The sequence below is a fragment of the Phyllobates terribilis genome, unplaced genomic scaffold (genome assembly GCF_046119375.1).
Source record: "Phyllobates terribilis strain yellow unplaced genomic scaffold, ASM4611937v1 Scaffold_5__5_contigs__length_657084704, whole genome shotgun sequence".
Lineage (NCBI taxonomy): Eukaryota > Metazoa > Chordata > Amphibia > Anura > Dendrobatidae > Phyllobates > Phyllobates terribilis.
In genome coordinates, this window is record NW_027362765.1 from 17,781,388 (window position 1) to 17,805,473 (window position 24,086).

At 44.5% G+C, this 24,086-nt stretch overlaps 1 protein-coding gene and 2 long non-coding RNA genes across 4 annotated transcripts in view; 1 reads left to right on the forward strand and 2 right to left on the reverse strand.

Moving 5' to 3' along the window:
* LOC141270607 (uncharacterized) overlaps positions 1–989 on the reverse strand; it is a 31,754-nt gene extending 30,765 nt beyond the window's left edge. Inside the window, exon 1 of the long non-coding RNA XR_012321707.1 lies at positions 858–989. This is a non-coding gene — a long non-coding RNA (uncharacterized lncRNA). The remainder of the gene's footprint in view (positions 1–857) is intronic.
* LOC141270499 (uncharacterized) overlaps positions 1–24,086 on the reverse strand; it is a 228,608-nt gene that overhangs the window by 198,779 nt on the left and 5,743 nt on the right. The window contains exons 3-7 of the mRNA XM_073680505.1: positions 4,294–4,450; positions 3,985–4,164; positions 3,778–3,901; positions 3,600–3,694; positions 3,311–3,401 (exon numbers count right to left, since the gene is read on the reverse strand). Coding sequence (XP_073536606.1) covers positions 3,311–3,401; positions 3,600–3,694; positions 3,778–3,901; positions 3,985–4,164; positions 4,294–4,450 — 647 coding nt within the window. The remainder of the gene's footprint in view (positions 1–3,310; positions 3,402–3,599; positions 3,695–3,777; positions 3,902–3,984; positions 4,165–4,293; positions 4,451–24,086) is intronic.
* LOC141270603 (uncharacterized) lies at positions 6,932–23,551 on the forward strand. 2 transcript variants are annotated; one of them, XR_012321704.1, is made up of 4 exons: positions 6,932–7,021; positions 8,187–8,354; positions 8,647–8,695; positions 21,399–23,551. It is a non-coding gene; the product is annotated as an uncharacterized lncRNA (long non-coding RNA). The 2 variants fall into 2 exon arrangements; XR_012321703.1 differs by lacking the exon at positions 8,647–8,695.

Here is a 24,086-nt window from a genome sequence, read left to right on the forward strand (position 1 = left end):
CCGAAACAACTGGCCCAACAGACATGACATGAGGCCAGACATGAATTGGCATGCCCAACACACAAGACATGAATCGGCATGCCCAATACACAAAACATGAGGCGGCAGGCCCAACACACAAGACATGAGGTGGCAGGCCCAACATACAAGATATGAGGCCAGACACTACTGAGAATCGAACACAGGATCTGTTGACAAGATGGGCTGTTTAACCAACTAAGCCACAGCACCTAAACAAGAAACGCCAGGCTGCACGCAACATGCCCAGGCTGCAGGCCACACGCCCAGGCTGCAAGATACACGCCAGAAAGGAGGGTGACCAAGGGTCAAAAAATAAGCGGTACTCGGTCATCAATATGTGAAAAAATGTATAAATATCTTTATTAATATCATAATTACAGACAAATGGAATAAAGTGCGTCAGACAAATAATTAAAAACCAACACCTAAGGTGCTCATGGTGGTATATATAGGACTAATACATTCAATCCAAAAATATGCAGAGGGTATACACATTACATAGTACATAATATAATCAATCATGTGCCATCTATAGGCTATGTTGCTTGATTTACATGTATTGTACCATCCACATAACATATTATCTCAATGACTTAAAGTTTAAACCAATCACATAGAGCGCCTCCCGCATAACATTACAGTGCTTGTAGTGGTGGGTCCTGGATTGATGTATTTGGGTTATTAAATATTAGGGTATGCAATGGCAATATTTCATGTAAAATACAAAATGTGAACAGTCATATACTCTTTATAGGCCACATGGCTATATATCATCAATTCACATAAATTAAATTGTCCCACATAGCCATGGCAGTGTAATCACTGCATTTTGTTACCTTAATCTCGCAGGGTCCAGACTAAAAACCATTCCGCGGCATTTCAAACTTCATCATGCTTGTGATGCAAGGTTATTAAGAGTGAGAGGCATTGACAATATTGCGGACAACATACGTGGAGGCCCTGCTTCCCAGCGGCTAGCACAAATGGAATCCAGATGGATTTGGACACTCAAAACGTTGCATCCATCTGGATTGAATGAAAATATTAGCTTCGTTCCATTCTTGTAGTTCCCGGCCTGTTAGAAGTCCTATGTTACATCTTGACATATATGTTTTAATGTGATTTTAGTATCTAATTTTACCATGTTTTATTTACACTGTGTTCCAAATTATTATGCAAATAATATTTTCTCAGATTTTCCCAAATTACCTATATGAATTGCAGTCATTGTAATTTTCCAGTCAAATAACTATTAGAGTACAATTGAAAGGTTATTGTACAAACTGCCAATGATAACAGTATATTTTTAAAAAAATAAAAAACTCAAACTGCACTCAAAATGCATGTTCCAAATTATTATGCACAGCAGAGTTTTCAACCTTTTCATTTTAATAAAGAACAAAAAAATGGTCATTTTTGAAATTATAAGCATTAGCAGGTTATTACAAACTGAAATCAAACAGTTTTCAACTCAAAACTTTATTCTAGGTGATGTTACATTTGCACATAGGACCCCTTGTTCGAAAGGAGCTTCTGAACTCTCTCGTCCATTGAATTTGTCAGGTTTTGGATGGTTTCTGCTTCAATTGTTTTGCATGAGGACAGAATACCCTCCCAGAGCTGTTGCTTAGATGTGAACTGCCTCCCGCCATCATAGACACTCCTTTTGATGATGCTCCAGAGGTTCTCAATGGGGTTGAGGTCAGGGGAGCATGGGTGCCACACCATAAGTTTGTCCCCTTTTATGCCCATAGCAGCCAGAGATGCAGATGTGTTATGTGCAGCATGAGACGGGGCATTATCATGCATGAAATGATCTCGATGGTCCAGATGGATGGAGTGGAGGATGGCTGGTTGATGGACACCCCATGCAAACACGGCTACGGCGCTAACAAGGAGGAGGTAGAGTAATGTTTTGGGCTGGAATCATAGGGAGAGAGATTGTCGGCCCTTTTAGGATCCCTGAAGGGGTAAAGATGAACTCCATAATGTATGTTGAGTTTCTCAAACAGCACTTCCTTCCATGGTTCAAGAAGAAGAACCGTGCATTCCGCAGCAAGATCATTTTCATGCATGATAATGCCCCGTCTCATGCTGCACATAACACATCTGCATCTCTGGCTGCTATGGGCATAAAAGGGGACAAACTTATGGTGTGGCACCCATGCTCCCCTGACCTCAACCCCATTGAGAACCTCTGGAGCATCATCAAAAGGAGTGTCTATGATGGCGGGAGGCAGTTCACATCTAAGCAACAGCTCTGGGAGGGTATTCTGTCCTCATGCAAAACAATTGAAGCAGAAACCATCCAAAACCTGACAAATTCAATGGACGAGAGAGTTCAGAAGCTCCTTTCGAACAAGCGGTCCTATGTGCAAATGTAACATCACCTAGAATAAAGTTTTGAGTTGAAAACTTTGATTTCAGTTTGTAATAACCTGCTTATGCTTATAATTTCAAAAATGACAATTTTTTTGTTCTTTATTAAAATGAAAAGGTTGAAAATGCTGCTGTGCATAATAATTTGGAACATGCATTTTGAGTGCAGTTTGAGTTTTTTATTTTTTTAAAAAATCTACTGTTATCATAGGCAGTTTGTACAAAAACCTTTCAATTGTACTCTAATAGTTATTTGACTGGAAAATTACAATGACTGCAATTCATATAGGTAATTTGGGAAAATCTGAGAAAATATTATTGACATAATAATTTGGAACACAGTGTATATTAGGCTAAACATATCCTCTTGTACCCCTTCGTTTCTGCTGCATTCTACATTTTTGGATTTAATGTATTAGTCCTATATATACCACCATGAGCACCTTAGGTGTTGGTTTTTATTTATTTGTCTGACGCACTTTATTCCATTTGTCTGTAATTATGATATTAATAAAGATATTTACACATTTTTTCACATATTGATGACCAAGTACCGCTTATTTTTTGACCCTCGGGTCACCCTCCTTTCTGATAATGCATAGAGCGGTTGGTCTATAAAACAGTCCCCATAGTAGCGTATAACAACATGGTTTCTGTGTATATGACTATGCTACGGTGTTCTCGAAGTTCTCTTTTATTAAGCCACACGTCAGGTAGCAAGACATGGGAGAATCACTAGACTTTCACAAAGTCATTTGGACATTTTTGGGTGGAGGAAAATGTTATGCTCTAGCAGCAAAATGGTGATCACGTGATTGTGATACGGCCGGACTACACCACCGATAAAGCAACCACAGCCAGTGACTGAGAAGAATCTGTGACTTCTCTGTATTTAGTGGTTACTACTTACCTGGGTAGTCATATGTAGGAATCTCCTCTTTACACCACTCATCACCCCTCACATATGTCTCTATAGTATCAATATGGGTCAGATCTTCACCCTGAAACAAATATTGTAAAAGTCACAGACAGATGGAGAAGTCACATCTATGATCAGCTCTAATCCTTCCATCTCTACCGTTCTCATTACACAAGTATATAACATATAATACTGGTGGATAAAACAAGACTGAACACAAGACCTTCACAGCTGTCTACACGTCATAGGGGAGATCTCATGACACCTTCTCTCCATCTACCTGATGATCCTGAGGAACATTGGGATCTTCTTGTTTACAGTCCTGTGGAAGAGGACGGGGACATCTCTCTGGTGTTGTCCTCCTACTGGATAGATCTGGAGAAAACACATACAGGGACTGAATTCATTCTTTACATAGAGATAATTATAGGCTGTGTGTATTTAGTCCTGTCTATTACCTGGTGACGTGATGGGCTGCAGAACCTCCATCATGACGTCCTTGTACAGATTTTTGTGTTCTTCTAAATATTCCCACTCTTCCATGGAAAAATGGATGGTGACATCCTGACACCTTATAGGAACCTGACACATACAATGATACCGTCATCCCCCCGATCCCTTCATAGCGTTACTGTATAATGTCCCAACATTCCCAGCAGTGTCACCTCTCCAGTCAGCAGCTCGATCATCTTGTAGGTGAGTTCTAGGATGATCTGGTCATTGATGTCCTCATGCATCAGGAGGTGAGGTGGAGGCCCTGTGATTGGGCTCAAGATTTTTCCACATCCCTCAGACACAGGGTCCTGGCAGCGCTCACTAGAGGTCTTCTTCACTACTGTGTAATCCTGGTTATGGAGAGACACATTAATAAATCTCACTACAGACATTTCCAGAGTCCTCAGCTCTCCAGTTCTGTCCATCTGTTATTCCCATAGATAAAAAAGATGTAATGTGACGTCATCAGAATCTCTCACCTCTCCAGTAAGCCGGAAGAGGATCTCTAGGGTGAGGTCTAATATTTTCTCTGCCATCTTGTCTTTGTCCATATCCATCTTTGATGGGTAAATCAGAAAAATTTTCTTAATATAGAAAATGTCCACTGAGAGGGAGAGGATCTGATATTGTAAGGACCTGAATAGGAAAAGGATGAGCAGATGGAACATCAAAACAAATTCTGTGTAATAATTCAATTACTGGAGATAATAAGGGGAAACTTATCAGGAGCTAGAACGTGTAGATGTTGTTTTCTCTAGTCTTATATGGACTGGAACCCAAGCTGAATTGCTGACTAAGACATCTCCTCCATGCTCCCAATCACTGGCTAAGTTTGCCACTGCTTTGGGAACCTGGACAGCTGTAGGAATTTACCAAACTGGAATCGGCATTAGCAATACTGCATGAGATATTCATTACACATGACATGAGAAATAACTACTTCACGATGAGGATGACATCTTCATCTTCTAATACGGCTCTGGAACCATTTGGCCAGTGTCCGTCACTGACTACATCACCACCGGCCGTCTATATGAATGTTTCCCGTCTTCCCACGACTGTAATCTTTTATCACATTAGATCTCATGTCTGATTCACACACGGAAGTTTGAGGCATTTATAAAAGCTTGTTTGTAATAACACTAAATTAGATGATGTCAAAGTCTCCATGTACAGTGTTTTTTTTTCTCTGGATATGATGTGTTTTTTGGCATTTTCCCGTAGGCTTCAATATATTACATGAAAAATACCCCCAAAAAAACAGTTGTTAAAATGTTACAAAAAAATAAAATTGGGGATAGAGGTACTGTGGGAACATTATACTATGTCCTGGTGCCATGGTGGTACTGTGGGAACATTATACTTTATGTAGGGGGATGGCAGTACTGTAAGAACACTATACTGTATGTGGGGGCATGGTGGTACTGTGGGAACATTACACTGTGTACGGGTGGCAGTACTGTAAGAACACTATACTGTGTGTGGAGGTGATGGCGGTACTGTGGGAACATTATACCATATGTGGGGGGATGGCAGTATTGTGGGAACATTATACAGTGTGTGGGGTAATGTTGGTACTTGGGGAACATTATACAGTGTGTGGGGGATGGCGGTACTGTGGGAACATTATACAGCGTGTGGTGTAATGGCGGTACTGGGAGAACATTATACAGTGTGTGGGGGATGGCGGTACTGTGGGAACATTATACTATGTGTGGGATGGCATACTGTGGAAAAATTATATTGTATGTGAGGGGATGGCGGTACTGTGAGAACATTATACAGCGTGTGGTGTAATGGCAGTACTGGGAGAACATTATACAGTGTGTGGGGGATGGCGGTACTGTGGGAAAATTATATTGTATGTGGGGTAATGGCGGTACTGTGAGAACAATACGCTGTGTGTGGGGGTAATAGTGGTAAGGCTGGAACATTATACTATGTGTGAGGGGTGGGGATGATGGTACTGTAAGAACATTATACAGTGTGTTTTGGCCAAAAAATCGGCACTGTATTGTGTGGAGCATCTTGTATTGTCATGTTTATGGAAAATGGCTGTACTGGGGGAACATTATACTGTGTGTGAAGGTCAAGGAAGGGGTCCTGTACTATGAGAACAATACATAATTCCTTGGTTTCCATCTTTCATACTTGGGTCGTATGTATCTATCAGCGGAAAAGGAACAAAACCATTGAGATTCTTATAAGGTGGCAACACAAAAACATCTTAAATATAACAGTTTTAAAACCACCCCACAATTTCTGCATCTTCAGGGTAAATCGCTATCTAACCATTTGATTAGGGCTGATACTATTAAGCTAAAGTGTCTGGTCAGACTTTCTTTCCAATCCATAAAGGGTCACTTTACCGTGTTTGTCATGCCAGAACTATTCGAGGGTTATTGTAGGTGATAGTTTTCCCACCAATTAGAGGGGACACCTGTGGATATTGGTGTTTTTTTTTACCTGTTACAGTTCTGGAGTGATTTACTCACTAAAGTGCCCTAGTGGTAAAGTGGATGTTGGACAAACGTCACGATCAATTACTATCAGGCTGAAGGAACATTGCTCCTCTATTCGGCTCTATGAATCTAGGATGAAATCCACTGCAAGAATAAGAATGAAGAAGAGCAGAAGTTTGGTGAGACCACCATGGCCAAACATCTCTCGGAGATGGTGATAAAAGTTCTGATCTCCGATGGTCGATGTTAGAAGAGGCGACCGCAGCGGATTCACAATCACAACACAGTAAACTTCTACAGAGACGAGTTCTGGATTTACTCCCTGGAATCACTTTCTCCCAAAGGGTTAAATGACGTCTGTAACTTCAGAGTCTTTCTATGAAGCTTCTTCTCTGATCTTTACTCCTCTGTTTTCTGCTGTATTTATATTACTCTCTGGAATCAGGAATGTATTAAGTCCTATAGAGAAATAATCATCTCTAATTCTGTGTTTCCAGGATTATTCTAGAGGGAATCTGCTGCTATATCCCCTGTGCAATATATATCTAGTATTAATGCTCCAGTAATGGGGGATCTCCACATACCTCCACCTGCAGAGCCGGTAAAGGCTAAATCCAAGTAGGCTAAAGGACCTCTGCTGATGTCATGCCCATGTGACCAGGTGAGGTGGTGATGTCACAGGAAGGGGCGGGGACTCCAGTGCAGACCTGGTTCTAGGAAGATGGTTTCTGCTGCTGAGGCTGTGGTGATGACATTGAGGAGCTGAGGGGTTTTAGGGGCGCAGATAAGTGGATGTTCCTGCATGGGGGCTGCATGTTGGAGACTGCACATGGAACAGGGGGATTTTGTATGCAAGTGTGAAGCTGTATGATTAAGGAGAGGTGTCCTATTACTTGTGTGGGGCTGTGTGCTGGGGGTCTTGTTACTTGCATGGGACTGGGGGTCTGTGTGGGGCATTAGGGGGTGCTGTTACTTGGGTGGGGCTGCATGCTGGGGTTGTGCGTGGGGAAGGAGGGGGTGCTGTTACTTGTGTGGGGCTGCATGTTGGGGGTCTGCATGAGGAATTAGTGGGTGCTGTTACTTTCTGGGGGTCTGCATGGGGAATTAGCGGGTGCTGTTACTTGCATTAGGCTGCGTGCTGGGGGTCTGCATGGAGAATTAGGGGGTGCTGTTACTTGCATTAGGCTGCGTGCTGGGGGTCTGCATGGAGAATTAGGGGGTGCTGTTACTTGCGTGGGGCTGCATGCTGGGGGTCAGCATGGGTAATTAGGGGGTGCTGTTACTTGCATGGGGCTGCGTGTTGGGCATTTGCATGGGAAAGGAGGGGATGCTGTTACATGTGTGAGGCTGCGTTCTTGTGCTGTGTGTAAGGATGGAGGGGTTCTGTTACTTGCATGTGGTTGCGTGCTGTGGGTCTGTGTGGGGAAGGAGGGGGCGCTGTTACTTTTGTAGGGCTGCTTGCTTGGGGTTTGCATTGGGAAGGAGGGGGTGCTGGGGGTCTGCGTGGTGCTGCGAGGTGGTGCAGTTATTCGCATGGGGATGGAGGGAGGCCTGTTATGTGTCGGCGGTTGGGGAGTGTGCAGGGAAGTGTAGTGTTACTTGTGAAGGTCTGCGCGTGGTGGGTGGGGCAGAATAGTTAACGGGGTGATCTAAAGGGGGGATTGATATTATTTATATGAAAATCTGCCTGAAGGGGCTGCTTGGTGATGAGTGAGTCCTGTTTTGTACATAAATCTGTTTTTCTCATTAATAGTATTGAGTGACACAGGACTGCAAAAGAAAAAGTTGCTTCCACATAACGGGTTATATTCTCTCCTCAGACTCTATGCTGCTCCGTTTTAGCCTAGTGTCTATAGGAGTCAGGCACGACTTGTATCCAGTCTTCTGCATGATTTTTTTTTCTGTTCTAGATATTGTGGATTTCCACCACCATGTTTTCACCCTCCTGTGACTCCAGAATAGTGCACCTCCCTGTAGATGCCATTCCATCACTGGTCATCTCTTCACCATGTGGACTGCTGTCACAATCCATGTGAGAACAACGAAGGGGTGACACTACGGACGTCTGATGATGTCAGGTAGATGAGTATACTTCCTCTAAACCCCCCCTCTCCCTCTCTACATTTCTATTGGCTTGCTAGGTTCTGTCCCCTGGGTGTCTCCCACCTTTTTACTTCCCTTGGGAAGTCTTTCCCCCCCTTTGCTGACTTTTGCTTTACAGCCCCTTTCTATACTTTGACGCTTCTGTTTTTTTCCGGCACTATGTCGTTTTTCTGCACCATCCTAGGAAGTGTTATCTGTGGTATGGGGCCACCCAGGTCCCCTTCCTTCTGACCGGTGGCCTCTTTTTTTTTTCTTCTTCTTCTCTAGGCTCTGGTCAACTTCCACTGGCTTCTGCTCCAAGATTCCAAGTTGCCAGGTAGTCTCACAAAATAATGCTTTTATCACAACTAGCCTATAGGATGGCATGATACCACTCTAACCTCCGCCACCCTGCTGGGGGTCAGTGAGTGACAGGGTTGAAGATTAGTTTTTTCTCTCCCCTCAAGCAGTTTTCAGTGTTTATTTTCCTGGGTTTTCATTCCTGGACTCCAGCTGATGTTGGCACTTCTGCCGGCTCTATTACTATCTCTTTTCTCTTGGGCTCCAGCTGGTGTTTGCACTACTGCAGGACCCTTTTCTGCCTCTTTTCTCCTGGCACTGTTCATTTCCATGGCAAACATCCAGACAGAAGACCCAGGTGCCTTCTGTCACTCTTGCCATTTGCGGTCACAGCGTGGTGTCACAGCTCCTGCACCGTTACTCCTCCTGGGCCTATTTTTCATTTTTTCCAGGAACCCTGTCATCTTGCTGGAAGCCCCATAGGCCGCCTCCTGTGGTCATTTCACCTTTCCAGCTTGGAGGACAGCTCTCCCTCAGGGGGATCCGGATGGACACCACATCCCTGACTCTGGTATATCCAGGTTATAAGATGGAATGCCCTCTAGTGGCAGGACATATAGTCACGCCCTTGCGTCCTCCAATGTATTAAACCAGAAAGGAATTTTATGGTAAATATAGAAATCACATTTTTCAACAATTTTTTTACTACTAAAGCGCTGGGGACTCGGGTACAAAGGGTTTTTGCTTTCATTAGCCCTAATATCCAAAATATCCAAAAAAGCTTAATTCTACGTATTGATTTGTAAAGTTCATTGTTATAGACTTGCATGTATAAATATATTTATATCTTGCGCCTTTTTGTTAGATTATTTATGTTTTTTAATAAAACTGTTTGAGAACTATGGGCTGAATTTTCATTTTTATAATTATAAATCTTGGTGTGACATTAGTGAAGAGTAACTGCCAGTTGGATCTGTATCATGGCATGTTCACACATTGCGATTTGCTGGGGAAATTATCTGCAGCAGTCCTCACCAGTAGACCCAGGGCCGGCTCCAGATTTTCGTGGGCACCGGGCAAGAGAGTCTCAGTGGGCCCCTTTAACACATACCACGATTCATGATGCACAGATACAGCAGAGAAATATATATATAGTACAATGCCAAAGATTTCACTTCTTACATTACATGAGCGATATCTATTGTAAATTCTACAATAGCTCAGAAACCGGCGATCCTCGCAGTGCACAGTGCATGTCCTTGGAGGATTCAAAAGTTTTTATTTTAGACCGGACAGTATAGTCCTCCATACAGTGTTATGGGCACCGCACAATGCTCCATAGAGTGTTATGGGCACCGCACAGTGCTCTATAGAGAATGGGCCCCAGTGCCCCATATAATAATGCTCCATACAGAATGGGCCACATATAATAATGCTCCATACATCATCGAACCCTCTGCCCAGAGATGTCACAGATTCAGAAGATGTGGAAGACACCGGAGCTGCGTGGAACAGGAGTGGTAAGTATTTCAAACTGCCTAAAGCAACTGGGAAGGCCCCATAGTGTGCCGTTGTCCCCAATGGCGAGTGGGCCCCCACGCTCGCTTCAGGGCCCCGGCACTTGCCCGGGTGGTGACACTGGTCCTGAGTAGACCAGCACTAAATGGTTCAGCTCTCGCTGACTATTTATTTTGTCTTCAGGAGCAAGCTTTAAAAAAAAAAAACATGATACTCACTAATGCGACTTCGCTTTCTATGAGGGCCATACAGCCTGGTTAGTTGTCCAGGTGATATATGGGGCAAAACATTTTTATTTTGCAAATTTTTATTTTTTTGTGCAAAGAGAGATCAGTTGCTTTTAGCTGAAGGTCTGACTGCTGGTGCCGCCACTGTTCCTTAGGACAGGCTCTGGTAGAGGTCACATTACTAGTGATGGGCAAGAACTAAGATGCTCGGGTGCTCGACCTGAGCAACGAGCCCAATGTAAGTCTATGGGAAACTCGAGCATTTTTTAGGCGGCTCCCCCCGGCGGTCTGCACAGGGCCTAAAAATTGCCCAAATTGATGGGAACAGTGCTCAAATGACATGAGAACAGCATGGGGAAGACCCCTGGAAGCATTTCTGACTCCCAGGTCACTGCTGTCAACAAAGTTGTCAGAGGTATTATGCCACTTTTACGGACTTACAATAAAACATACAAAAACGAAACCAAAATGGATTTTCCTGGGAAATATGTTAAGGAACATCCTTTCCAGGGTAATGACTTGTATATAAGACAAAATAAATATGCAAAAATAAAAATGCTCCTCCACACCTTGGGCTATGTTCACATGTAGCGTTTTTGATGCGTTTTTGCACTTTTGCATTGCTTTCAACCAAGACAAATGCATTCACTGGTAAATGTCATTTAAACATTTTACAACCTTATCTGGCCATGTGCTGTGTGACACATCATCTGACACATCCTGTTTCATTTATGATGAAGGGACTCTGAAAGTCACAGCCTATTTTTATAGGGCCATCAGGCGGCCCTTACTATTCTTAAAGGGCCAGCAGTTGGCCCTCGCTATTGTTAGAGAGCCATCAGCCGGCTATGTTTTGTTGTTCCCATAACGAGTGGGTCTCCTATATTGTTATTGCGTATGCAGTGACTGCAAGGGCTGCCAAAAATTTGGAGGCACTCCAATGCACCTTGGAAGACACATAGAGGAGGTTATATGGTAGATATGGTGGTGAATGATATGGTGATGGAGGATGAGGAGAAGGAGGAGGACAAGAGCAAATAGACAAAATCAGGAAGCATATACCCATATGTAGGTGTAAAGAGGTGCATGGGAATAGACCTCCCAAAAAAAGACACAGGATTTGAGTTTGTTACGCTGCTATCATTCGGTGCTGTTGAGAAGTCTGGCCCAATCCAGCGCTTGTTCATTTTTATAAGAGTCAGCCTGTCAGCATTTTCAGTTCACAGACAGATGCGCCTATCGGTTATAATTCCACCGGCGGCACTAAAAACCTGCTCTGATAAAACGCTAGCGGCAGGGCAGGCCAGGACCTCCAAGGTGTAGAGAGCCAGTTCATTCCACATGTCCAGCTTGGATACCCAGTAATTATAAGGCACAGAGGAATCACGGAAGACGTTGTTACTCCCTCACCATCTTCCCAAACATTGCACGCCTTGTGAGAGAACCCCGCGCCTCAGGGCCTGTAAGATGGGAGGGTCTGAGAAAACTGTCCCAGAACTTTGACAGTGTTCCCCTACCTCTGCTGGATTGGAGTTGTGTCTCTCTCGCCTGTACTCCTTGGTTGTCCAACGAACTGTGACTTTTGCCGACAGCGTTTTCAGATGGGAATTTTTTTAATAATTCCGCAACAAGGGCCTTCTGGTACTGCCCCATTTTAATAGACCTGTCCGCCTCGGGAATAAGAGATATAAAGTTCTCCTTCTAGCGTGGGTCTAGAAGTGTCACGTAATGACTGTCATCCAAAATTTGGAGAACGCGAGGGTCACGGGAAAGGCAGCGTAACATAAACTCAGCCATGTGTGCCAGACTGCTAACAGACAAGACTTCTGTGTCCTCACCAAGAGGATGGCTGACCATGCTCTCCTCCTACTCCTCCCTGTCCCCATGCAATCTACGCTGAACAGACAGTATGACAGTTGTGCTGGTAGTACCATCTAAAGCGCATGAAACTAGCTCCTCCTCCTCTTCCTCATTGTCACCCAATCCACGTTGGGATGAGATGAGGCTGGGCTGCATGTAATCACTCTGTATGGTTCTTTGCTCAATCTCATCGTGTTCCGCCTGCAATGCATCCTCTTTGATTGTGAGCAGAGAGCGTTTTAGAAGAGAGAGAAGCGGGATGGTGACGCTAATTATGACATCATCGCCTCTCACCATCTTGGTGGAGTCCTCAAAGTTTTTGGAGGATGGTGCATATGTCTGACATCCATGTTCACTCCTGAGGTCTTATGTATGGAGTCTGAACTGAATACCGACAGCCTTTTTTATGCTGGTAGTCAACAACTGCCCTCTTCTGCTCACAAATCCTTTCCAACATCTGCAACGTAGAGTTCCAATGCGTGGGGACATCACAAACCGGTGAGCCGGAAATTGCAAACGCTGCTGAAACACGGCAAGGGCGGCGGAAGCTGTAGGTGACTTTCTAAAATGGGCACAGAGGCGGCGTACTTTGAGAAACCGATCCAGCAGCTCCAGGTCGATTTTGAGAAACCTCTGAACCACGAGGTTAAGCACATGGGCCAGGCATGGTATGTGTGTGAGCTTGCCTGCCTCAGTGCCGCCACCAGGTTCCGGTCATTGTCACACACGACCATGCCTGGCTGTAGGTTCAGCGGTGTCAGTCACAGATCTGCCTGCTCTTTCAGAGCTGTCCACAACTCTTCAGCTTTGTGTGGTTTGTCACCTAAGCATATTAGCTTCAGCACAGCCTGTTGCCGCTTGGCCGAGGCAGTGCTGCAGTGCTTCCAGCTTGCGACTTATGTGGTCATTTCGGAGATGGATGCTGAAGAGGAGGAGGAGGTGCAGGAGATGTAGAATGTGGGGGCAATGCTGATTGACCCAGGGCCTGCAATCCTCGGCATCGGGAGGACGTGTTCTGTCCCAAGGTCCGACTGGGTCCCGGCTTCCACTATGTTTACCCAGTGTGCCGTCAGCGAGATGTACCGTCCCTGCCCACAAGGACTTGTCCACGTGGCCGTGGTTAGGTGGACTTTTTCAGTAACTGCGTTGTTGAGGGCACGGCTAATATTGTGGGACACATGCTCGTGTAATGCAGGGACGGCACACCGGGAGAAATAGTGGCGGCTGGGGACTGAGTACCGAGGGACAGCCACCGCCATCAGGTTGCGGAAAGCTTCAGTCTCCACGAGCCTAAAAGGCAACATTTTGAGCGTAAGTCGCGAAATGTGTGATTTTAGTAGTGAGGCCTGTGGGGCGTTGCCTGCGTATTTGCGCTTGCGTTCCAAGGACTGGGGTAGGGACAACTGAACGCTACGCTGGGACAATGACGTGGACGTTCTTGCTGATGGTGCTATTTGAGAGTGTGCAACGACAGGTGCAGGGAGGAGGCATATTCGCATGCGCCATGGACAGAGGATTGGCTTGCACGCAAAACAGCAGAAGAAGCAGTGGTGCAACCCGCAGACACTGTTCATGGACCCTGGGGTTTGGCCCACTTAGTCGGGTGCTTTGCTGCCATGTGCCTGATCATGTTGGTAGTGGTCAGGCTGGTAGTTTTGCTATGTCTGCTGATGCTGGCCTCGCAGGTGGTGCAAATGGCCTTTTCGGGGTTATCGGCAGAGTCTTTAAAAAACAACCAGACTCGGGAAGACCTACCAGTTGTACTGGCAACTTCGGTCGTGTTGATGTTACGGAGAACGGTTGCCCGCCTTCTGTCTGCGGCTACCACACTGCTTCTTCCTAACTGTTGAACTGTTGTTGTGCTACGCCTCCCTCCCCCTGTGTGCTACTGTCCTGGCTCTGTATGTACCCCTGCCAGGTTGGGTCAATTACTATATCATCCACAACCTCGGCTTCCACTTCTGCATCCTGGTCCTCCTCCTGACTTTCTGGCAATTGTGTCTCCTCATCATCCACCTCTTGTGACAGTTTCCCACCATCGCCTTCATGTGACCATGGCTTCTCAAATATTAGGGCATTGCTACATGCGATCTCCTCTTGCCCCACTTCAAGTGGACCAGGCAAGAGGCCGAATCTATAAATGGAAGTGAACAGCTCTTCGGAGTGTCCAAGTGTGGGATCAGTTGTCTCCGGGCACTCGGCATGGTGGGAGGAAGGAGGATCAGGGTGAGGAATATGCGTTCCAGACTCACGGCTACTGAGACTTGACCATGTGGAAGACAGGGTGGTGGTGGCTAAGTGACTAGAAGCATTATCTGTTATCCAACCAATAATCTTTTCACACTGCTCTGTGTTCAATAGTGGTATTCTGCGGTCCCCAATTAATTGGGGCAGGAAGGTTGAGCGAGAAGATGTGGGTGTTTGTTGTGGCACAATGTCAGCTATCCGATGGTCTCGGCCTCGTCCTCTGCATGTACCATCATCACCATCACGTCCACTTCCCCGTCCCTTGCCATGCGCCTTGCTCATTTTAAATGGAGGACAATATTTTCCACGTTCAGTACAAATAGCTGCATTTGAACCGCAGTGATATGTGATCTGTGTGACGGACAAACCACAGTTTTAAATAGCTGACCTGTAGGTAACTATTTTTAATAGTGCCGACCTCATGTCAATAACTTCGCTGACGCACTGCAACAAAATTTCAATGGAGGCCAGAAATGGCAGAATTTTCAGCGCAATTATATGTGATCCGTGTGATGAACAAACCACAGTTTTAAATAGATGGATTTTTAGCGCTGTAATATGGAAGTTATATGGCTGTATTCTGCAGTGCCAAAAAGCAAATGGAGTAGAAAATCTGTGTTCTCTGGATTGCTTTTTAAGCAAATAATCAGGATTAAGATCCAAAAAAATATATTCCTGGCCCCTGATACCTGGGGCTATTTCTAGAAATATCTGTAAAAGCACCAGCAGACAGAACTGGAATGGACCCTCTTGCTATATGCACTGCAGTCTGCCACATACACTGCTAGCTGCCTAGCACTGATATCTATGCAGCTGGATTAGTCCTCAGAAGGACTGTTAGTTCAGATGGATATGTGTAGAATATGTTGTGGTATACCTACACTAACTAAGAAACAAGCAAATCTCTCCCTAGCTCAGCAGCATCTCTCCCTACACTGCCTGATTCCGGAGTGACTGTGATGAGCACAGCGGCGCCAGGTCTGATATAGACCTGATGACGCTATGCGTCCAGCCAATCACTGTCATGCCACAACCAACATGGCTGCGGCATTACCGTGTGTGGCAGACAATCCCGGCATGTTCATTGGCTCTCTAAAGAGCGCCAAACATGCAGTGAAGGGACCCGAGCTCCCGCCGAGCAACCCGGAAATACTCGGCGAGCATCTATCGAGCAGAATGCGGCACTTTTATCTCTTGTAGAATTGAGCAGCTGTGCCCATGCTCATTCTGAGCTCCATTCTTACCGTATGGGGCTGTGAAGTGATGCTCTGTTTTTTTTTCCAGCAGCCACATTGATAGCGTGGAGCAATGGTCAGACATCCAACCTGCTGCTCCATTCTGTAACAGGGCTAAAAATTCCCCATTTTCCCAATCAGTGTGGGTCGGACACTCACTGATTATCAAGTTATCACCTATCTCATGGATAGATGATAACTTGTTTTCATTAAACAAACCCTTTAAGGCCAATAAACACCCAATACCTGGAAAGGACATATTAATATTCGTGCTATCCAAGTGTAAAGGACATATTGATACTCATGCTAGAGCAACTCCATTTTGTCTGCTTGCTTTAAAATCATGTTATTATACTCCTTGCATAACATGTATTCTCTCCTTCTTTTCTCATGCTTCCCAAGCATCTTTCCCACACTAACCTTTTCTCACAAGAACATTCTGTGAGACACCCTGCTCCCGTTATCTGACTAGTCTGAGCCCGGATGGGTAACCTTGTAAATTTCCATCATGCGCCGAACTAACGATGATATATGACCATATGTGTGTTTCCGTAATAATTGCACTAACATTGGCCTAAGCCTGTAGTACTGTAGTACGGCTGTAGGTGATTGGCTATTAATAAACTCAAAACAATATAAAATGCTAAGTAGAAATAAACGGGATTAGAGATTCTCTGAATCCTCCCATACAGAGCACTGTCTCCGTTTGGTTTTCTGTGGATTGCGCAATCAACATAATAATTTGACACTCACTTGGTCAACCGTGAAGGGACGTTGGTGCCCTCCCTCAACAGCTTGGTGCCGTGACTCGGATCCCTAACCGGGGACGCCCCACCACCCCTGGACGTCCACAAACAGAGACTTGCTTTCAGCCTCCCCCACTGGAATTGGGACTGATCATCCCCCACAAAAAGCCATGGTAAGTGCATGAGTTCTTTACTAGTGATACTGACCATTTGGCGTGGTTTCCACGTGGTGTGTGGTTGTTTCCAGTATCATCGGACGTCTTGGTTGGATATAGTCAAAGGTGAGACTATAAGCGGTGTAGTCCCATTAGGGGTCTGATATTGATAACTTTCAAAGCAGTATCACCTCGGATTGACAAGTGAATATTGTGTGAATCTTCCTTAACTTCTGACAAAGATCCTTAGGAGACTGAACACTGTTAGTTTCAGTCGCGGCAGGTGATCGAAGATTGGGTAGGACACACACACAGATATACATATATCTAGTGTCCAGAGAGCTGCGGACGAGAGTTCTCCTTTCATCTGAGCCTTTCGAGACTCCCCCGATGGGAGGGGTGAAGTGAAGTCAGTGGAATAGCAGATGAGTTTCGGCCGGACTCGTGCTGTGCACAAACCAAGGATCTTTTGTCAGTTGTAGTGATTAATCAATGTTTCCGTGGAGCAGAAAGAAATTGTCTCCCCTGCAGGAGGGAGAGGATGTGATGAATATCATGGTCGGTCGAGAGGGGAAAAGATCATTTAAGAATGCACCAAAAGTGTTTAAGGTGTTACATTTTCCCATGGAGGGGAGACTTCGGCCTGCATTGTGGGACGAAGGAATCCGTCAAAACGGGAAGATTAGTTGACTGTGGATTGTTGGAAGACGCTGAAAAGTTCAGAAAAGTTGCCCACAAGATTTGTGGTGAGGGGTATGTTGAAATAGAGGAGGAGACGAAGCCTGGTTGTTTCAATTATCTTTATGTCAAGACGGGAGAATTATCTAGCACTGTAACAAAGATTGGTTGTTTTGTGCTACAAAATGAAGCTGATGTGGAAAAAAGGCTGTGCTGAGTTTATCGAAAGAAGGGAAAAAGTATGTGCAGAAACTTAAACAGTTAACTAAAATATGCGAGCTACTAGATAAGGGCCGGTTACAGCTGCTAGAATAGCAAACAGCCTTGGCTTGATACAGAACAGCAGAGAATTTGTCAAAGAAGGGTGGATGGAGGAAGAAAATACAGACAATAAGGGAAAGATGCCATGTTATGTGTATTACAAAGCTACTGCTCTCCAGCCACCGCCCGATAATGACGGACGGGGGGGTGTTGACCTGTACAAATTGCAGTCAGCAGATTATTGTGTTGCATGTCACGCACCCCATCCAAGAGGCCCACCTCTCGCTACTACCCAAGCCACTCCTAGTGCCCCATCCTCATCTGTTATACATATGTCCGCCCAAAGTTCCAACCCTTCCTGCAGCGGCCATGTAGCTACACCCATTGCATCACCTCCGGCCTCTGACCAGATGTCCCTTTGGTGGCGGCCATCTTGGCACACACGGAATACAGGCCGCAATACACACTACACCCAGAATGTGTATGAGGAAGATCATCATGATCAGTGTGTGACAGAGCATTAGACGCCAATACGTATGAGAGTGGGGTTGACTTCTGTCAAGCCCTTAAAATATGGGCTCAGGATAAGCTGGCTGATCAATCCACCACCCTCACAGATGTCACTCAAGAGAAGGGAGAGTCAGTTGAGAAGTTTTATGGGAGCCTTTTGCAGGTCTATAAGAACCTTGGGTTCTCCTTACATACTAAAACTCATTGCCAGCTGTTAGTGTCCACCTTTATCCAGGGTTTACATACTAAATGCAGCGACAGTCTTGGAAACTCCTGTGGTGCATAACCCACATACACTTCTCTCACAAATACCATCTACCGCAGCCTGGTTTACAGTAATTGATTTAGTAAATGCCTTTTTCAGCATTCCACTACACAAAGACTGTCAGTTTCTGTTTGCATTTACATATCAGGACAGGCAATTGACTTGGACGGTGATGCCGCAGGGTGCGCAGAATAGCCCTAATCAGTTTGCAAAGAACATGCCTAGCTGTCTGCTGCCGTGGCAGCTGGACAACTCTGAGGTAGTACTATTACAATAAGTGGATGATCTTCTTTTGTGTGCCCTCACGGAGCAAGTGTCCATCAGGGCCAGTGTTAGCCTCCTCAAGCATCTAGCAAAACTGAATTGTCGAGTCTCAGCCTCGAAACTTCAGTTCTGCCTTGGTAAAGTGGTCTTCTTAGGCCACTGCCTTACTCAGGGTGCCAGACATCTCACAGAAGAAAGGATGACGGCCATGTACCTGCTACCATTCCCAAAAGATCCCATAGAGCTGCAACGGTTCCTTGGACTATGTATATATTGCAGACAATGGATCCCAGATGCCTCACGTCTGATGCAGCCCCTATATGATGCATTAAAAGAAGACACTCTGGCTGATGTAAACAACAAGGACCAGCAAGAACAGCTGCAACAAGCCTTTGAGCAACTAAAATCAAGGATAATGACAGCCCCTGCCCTTGGAACGCCGGACTATGCTCAACTTTTCCACTTGTATGTTTCTGAGACAGGAGGGCATGCAGTCGGAGTACTCACTCACTGTACAAAGCAGCGCCCAGTCGGTTATCACTCAGCACATCTGGACCCGGTAGCCAGGGCCTCCCCCAGCTGTCTACGAGCGGTTTGTAACTAACAAGTCATGTCAGACTAACTTAATTTCCTTCTATGGCAGAATCACTGACTGGGTGGATCAGGGAAATGCTGTAGATATAGTATATCTTTACTTCAGCAAAGCATTTGACAAAGTATCTCACACCATCCTTATTGAAAAAATTACCAAGTATGGAATGGACAAGGCAACTGTTAGGTGGATTCATAACTGGCTTAGTGATCGGACTCAAAGAGTGGTCGTAAATGGCTTCACATCCAGTTGGATGAATGTCTCAAGTGCGGTACCACAGGGCTCTGTCCTGGGACCTGTATTGTTCAACATCTTTATCAATGATTTAGATGAAGGAATTGAGGGTAAACTGATTAAATTTGCTGATGACACAAAGCTAGGAGGGATAGCTAATACTAGAGAAGAGAGAGAGAGGAATCAAAAAGACCTAAATAAACTGGAGCAGTGGGCTGTAACTGACAGAATGTTTTTTAACAGGGAAAAATGCAAAGTACTACATCTGGGCAATAAAAATGAAAAAAGCATATACAAAATGGGAGAAATAGAGCTAAGCAACAGTACATGTGAAAAAGACAGGTATATTAATAGATCATAGACTGAACATGAGTCAACAGTGTGATGCAGCAGCAAAAAAGGCAAATACAATTCTGGGATGTATTAACAGAAGCATACAGTCTAGATCACGTGAAGTCATTATCAGACTTTACTCCTCTTTGGTCAGACCTCATCTGGAATACAGCGTCCAGTTTTGGACACCACGTTTTAAAAAAGACATCGACAAACTGGAGCAAGTTCAGAGAAGAGCGACCAGAATGGTGACCGGTCTGCAAACCATGTCCTATGAGGAACGGTTACAGGATTTGGGAATGTTTAGCTTGCAAAAAAGAAGACTGGGAGGAGACTTAATAGCTGTCTACAAATATCTCAAGGGCTGTCACATTGTAGAAGGATCATCTTTATTCTCATTTGCACAAGGAAAGACTAGAAGCAATGGGATGAAACTGAATGGGAGGAGACACAGATTAGATGTTAGAAAAAACTTTTTGACAGTTAGGGTGATCAATGAGTGGAACAGGCTGCCACGAGAGGTGGTGAGTTCCCCTTCAATGGATGTCTTCAAACAGAGGCAGGACAGATATCTGTCTGAGATGATTTAGTGAATCCTGCTTTGAGCAGGGGGTTGGACCAGATGACCCAGGAGGTCCCCTCCAACTCTAACATTCTATGATTCTATGATAAACATCTGTCCACACAGAGACATCTGCAGCTGCAGTGTTCGTTGATTTTGCCAGAAAATGTGAAATTACACCGGCGCACCACCATCAACCCGGCCACCCTGCCACCAGCACCTGAAGGAGAGGGGAAAGAGGCTCCACCACATGACTGTCTGGAACAGATTACTGCGGAGTCACCTCCACCTGTTTTAGTGGGGGAAGTACCTTTGGATGACCCAGAACTTACGTTATATATGGTTGGATCCAGATATGCTGACACCTCTGGCAGGTTTCATACTGGATATGCTGTCACAACTGAAGATACATTGGTAGAGGCTGCAGCCTTACCTCCCAGTATGCCAGCACAAGAAGCAGAGCTCAAAGCCCTGATTGCTGCTTGTCAACAGGCCAAAGGAAAACGTGTGAATATATTTACTGACTCAAGATACGCCTTCGGGATTGCACATGTTTTTGGGGAGATCTGGGCAAGGAGAGGATTTGTCACGACTGCAGGTTATCCTGTGAGACTACCACCAAGAAGTTGGTCTCTGAAGTTGTTTGCTGGTATGGAGTCCCAGAAGTTATCGAAAGTGATCAAGGACCAGCCTTTTCCTCATGCGTATATCAAGAAATACTTACAATGATCGGATCAACAGTGGCGCTGCATACTCCTTACCATCCATAGTCAAGCAGCAAGGTGGAGAGATTGAATAGCACACTGAAAAGGCAATTAACCAAAATGATGCAGGAGACTACAGCCCAGTGGCCTGAGCTCCTTCCCATTGCACTATATTACATACGCACCACCCCCATAGGGAAATACAAACTGTCACCCTATGAGATACTATTTGGGTCGCAACCAGCCATAGCTCGATTATCAGAAGAAACAGATCATGTTGTGCAATATGTGATTCAGCTTGCCAAAGCACTAACTAACACCCATGCCTTAGTATCATCTTCTATTCCAGATCCAGCTGATGCAGAAGGTTGTCATACCCTCAAACCTGGAGATTATGTGTATATGAAGAAGCATGTTTGGAAACACGGACTAGAACCATTGTATGACGGACCATATCAAGTGCTCCTGACAACCCCAACAGCAGTAAAACATGAATTTTCTGAATAGAAGTCTAGTGATCCAACATGTGGCAATCCGGATGTTGGATATTGTAGCCCCCGGGGACAAATGCCTTCATGGTGTATGCTATCAAATAACAGCGTTTTTATCAATTTGGTACATAAATTAGTATTACAGCGCTCTGCTTTATGGGATCTGCCATCAGCCACATATTGGGTCTGTAGGAATAATGCATATAAATGGCTCCCAGTCGGAGTAGGGGGGATTTGTACGTTGGCCCGGCTAACTCCAGCCACTTATCTTATTCCCCATAGTAAAGTAGATATGAGAGCCATCCCTCTTCATACCATCTATAAACGTGCTAAGGACAACACCCCACGCCCATCAGGAAGACCTCATTTAGTACAAATGAGTATACCCAATAAGATAGTCAGTACTGTCTTCCTGTAGCCTATGGTAACACAAATGTGGGACAAATTAGTGAAAGTCACTGATTACTTAGATGACCAGATTTGGAGTGTATTGGAAGTAATTAATACTACTGTTGCAGTGCAGAATCAACTTATTATAGTAGCTAATCAACATACTTTAGTGCTGGACTATTTGACAGCAGCTCAAGGAGGGATGTGTCAGGTTATAGGCCCAGCCTGTTGTCACTATATTGACCCCAACTCTACCATGCGGTTAAAGACTAAAATGGAAGACATTAGGAAACTCAGAGAACAATATAACAAACATAATGAATTGACCAAAGACAATTGGTGGGCTGATACATTTTCCTTTTTAAATCCTGCTAATTGGTTTAAAGGGATTGGTGGATGGATTGCTGGAATATTACAAGGAGTGTTGCATATTGCTGCTTGCATCTTGTTAATATTTGACTTACTAAAACTAGTCTTTTATTGTATCCCATTTTGCATGAGGAAAACCTGCCAATCATCAGAGAGCAAGGAGGACTCTGTCAACCAACATCCAGTGCTACTATACACGGACCTCCCAGATGTAACCAGCATTGAGGACCTGGACGACAAAGGAATGATGACCTTTACCTGCTTGCCCCCACCAACCTCACGTCTGAAGATCAGAGCTTTATGATTATGTCAACAAACAAGGGGGGATGGACATGCCGCGACAGCCTCAATTGGTAACAAGGGCACTAATTGAGTGAAGACCAATGTCCCTCAGGCTCAAAACATGACCCTGGAAAAGCACCTCTATTGTTGATAATAACATAATTTTTAGGATGGAATGTAAAGGACATATTAATATTCATGCTATCCAAGTGTAAAGGACATATTGATACTCATGCTAGAGCAACTCCATTTTGTCTGCTTGCTTTAAAATCAATTATACTCCTTGCATAACATGCATTCTTTCCTTCTTTTCTCATGCTTCCCAAGCATCTTTCCCACACTAACCTTTTCTCACAAGAACATTCTGTGAGACACCCTGCTCTCGTTATCTGACTAGTCTGAGCCGGGATGGGTAACCTTGTAAATTTCCATCATGCGCCAAACTAATGATGATATATGACCATATGTGTGTTTCCGTAATAATTGCACTAACATTGGCCTAAGCCTGTAGTACTGTAGTATGGCTGTAGATGATTGTCTATTAATAAACTCAAAACAATATAAAATGCTAAGTAGAAATAAACGGGATTAGAGATTCTCTGAATCCTCCCATACAGAGCACTGTCTCTGTATGGTTTTCTGTGGATTGCGCAATCAACATAATAATTTGACACTCACTTGGTCAACTGTGAAGGGACGTTGGTGCCCTCCCTCAACATACCTACAATCCAATGGTTGACAGCTCTCTCATGACTATCATACAGGAGCCAGACGTTCTTGTGCTCTCTATTAGAGAGCAGGTGTCGAACTCCTCTGGTGGCAGCTTATCTTCAGAGAGAACAAGAGGATCAACTATTGGAATTCCAATACACCGGATCTTTCTCTCCCCTAACAGCAATTATCAAAATTAATGTACAACTTTTGATGTCTACGCCATTAAAAACCCCATTTACTCCAAAAAAGCATTAAAAAGCCAAGAAATTATTACACACACACACCAACTTTATAAATGTATGTATACATAGTGGGGAAAAGTAAGTATTTAATACACTGCCGATATTGCAAGTTTTTCCACCAACAAAGAATGGAGAGGTCTGTAATTTTTATCGTAGGTACACTTCACCTGTGAGAAACATAATCTAAAAATAAAAAACAGAAAATCACATTGTAAGATTTTTAAATAATTAAATTGCATTTTATTGCATGAAATAAGTATAAGTATTTGATTACTTACCAACCAGCAAGAATTCTGACGGTCACAGACCAGTTAGTTTTCCTTTAAGAAGCCCTCCTACTCTGCACTCATTACCTGTATTAATTGCACCTGTTTGAACTCGTTACCTGTATAAAAGACACCTGTCCACACACTCAATCAATCACACTCCAACCTCTCCACCATGACCAATACCAAAGAGCTGTCTAAGTACACCAGGGACAAAATTGTAGACCTGCACAAGGCTGAAATGGGCTACAGGACAATAGGCAAGCAACTTGGTGAGAAGGCA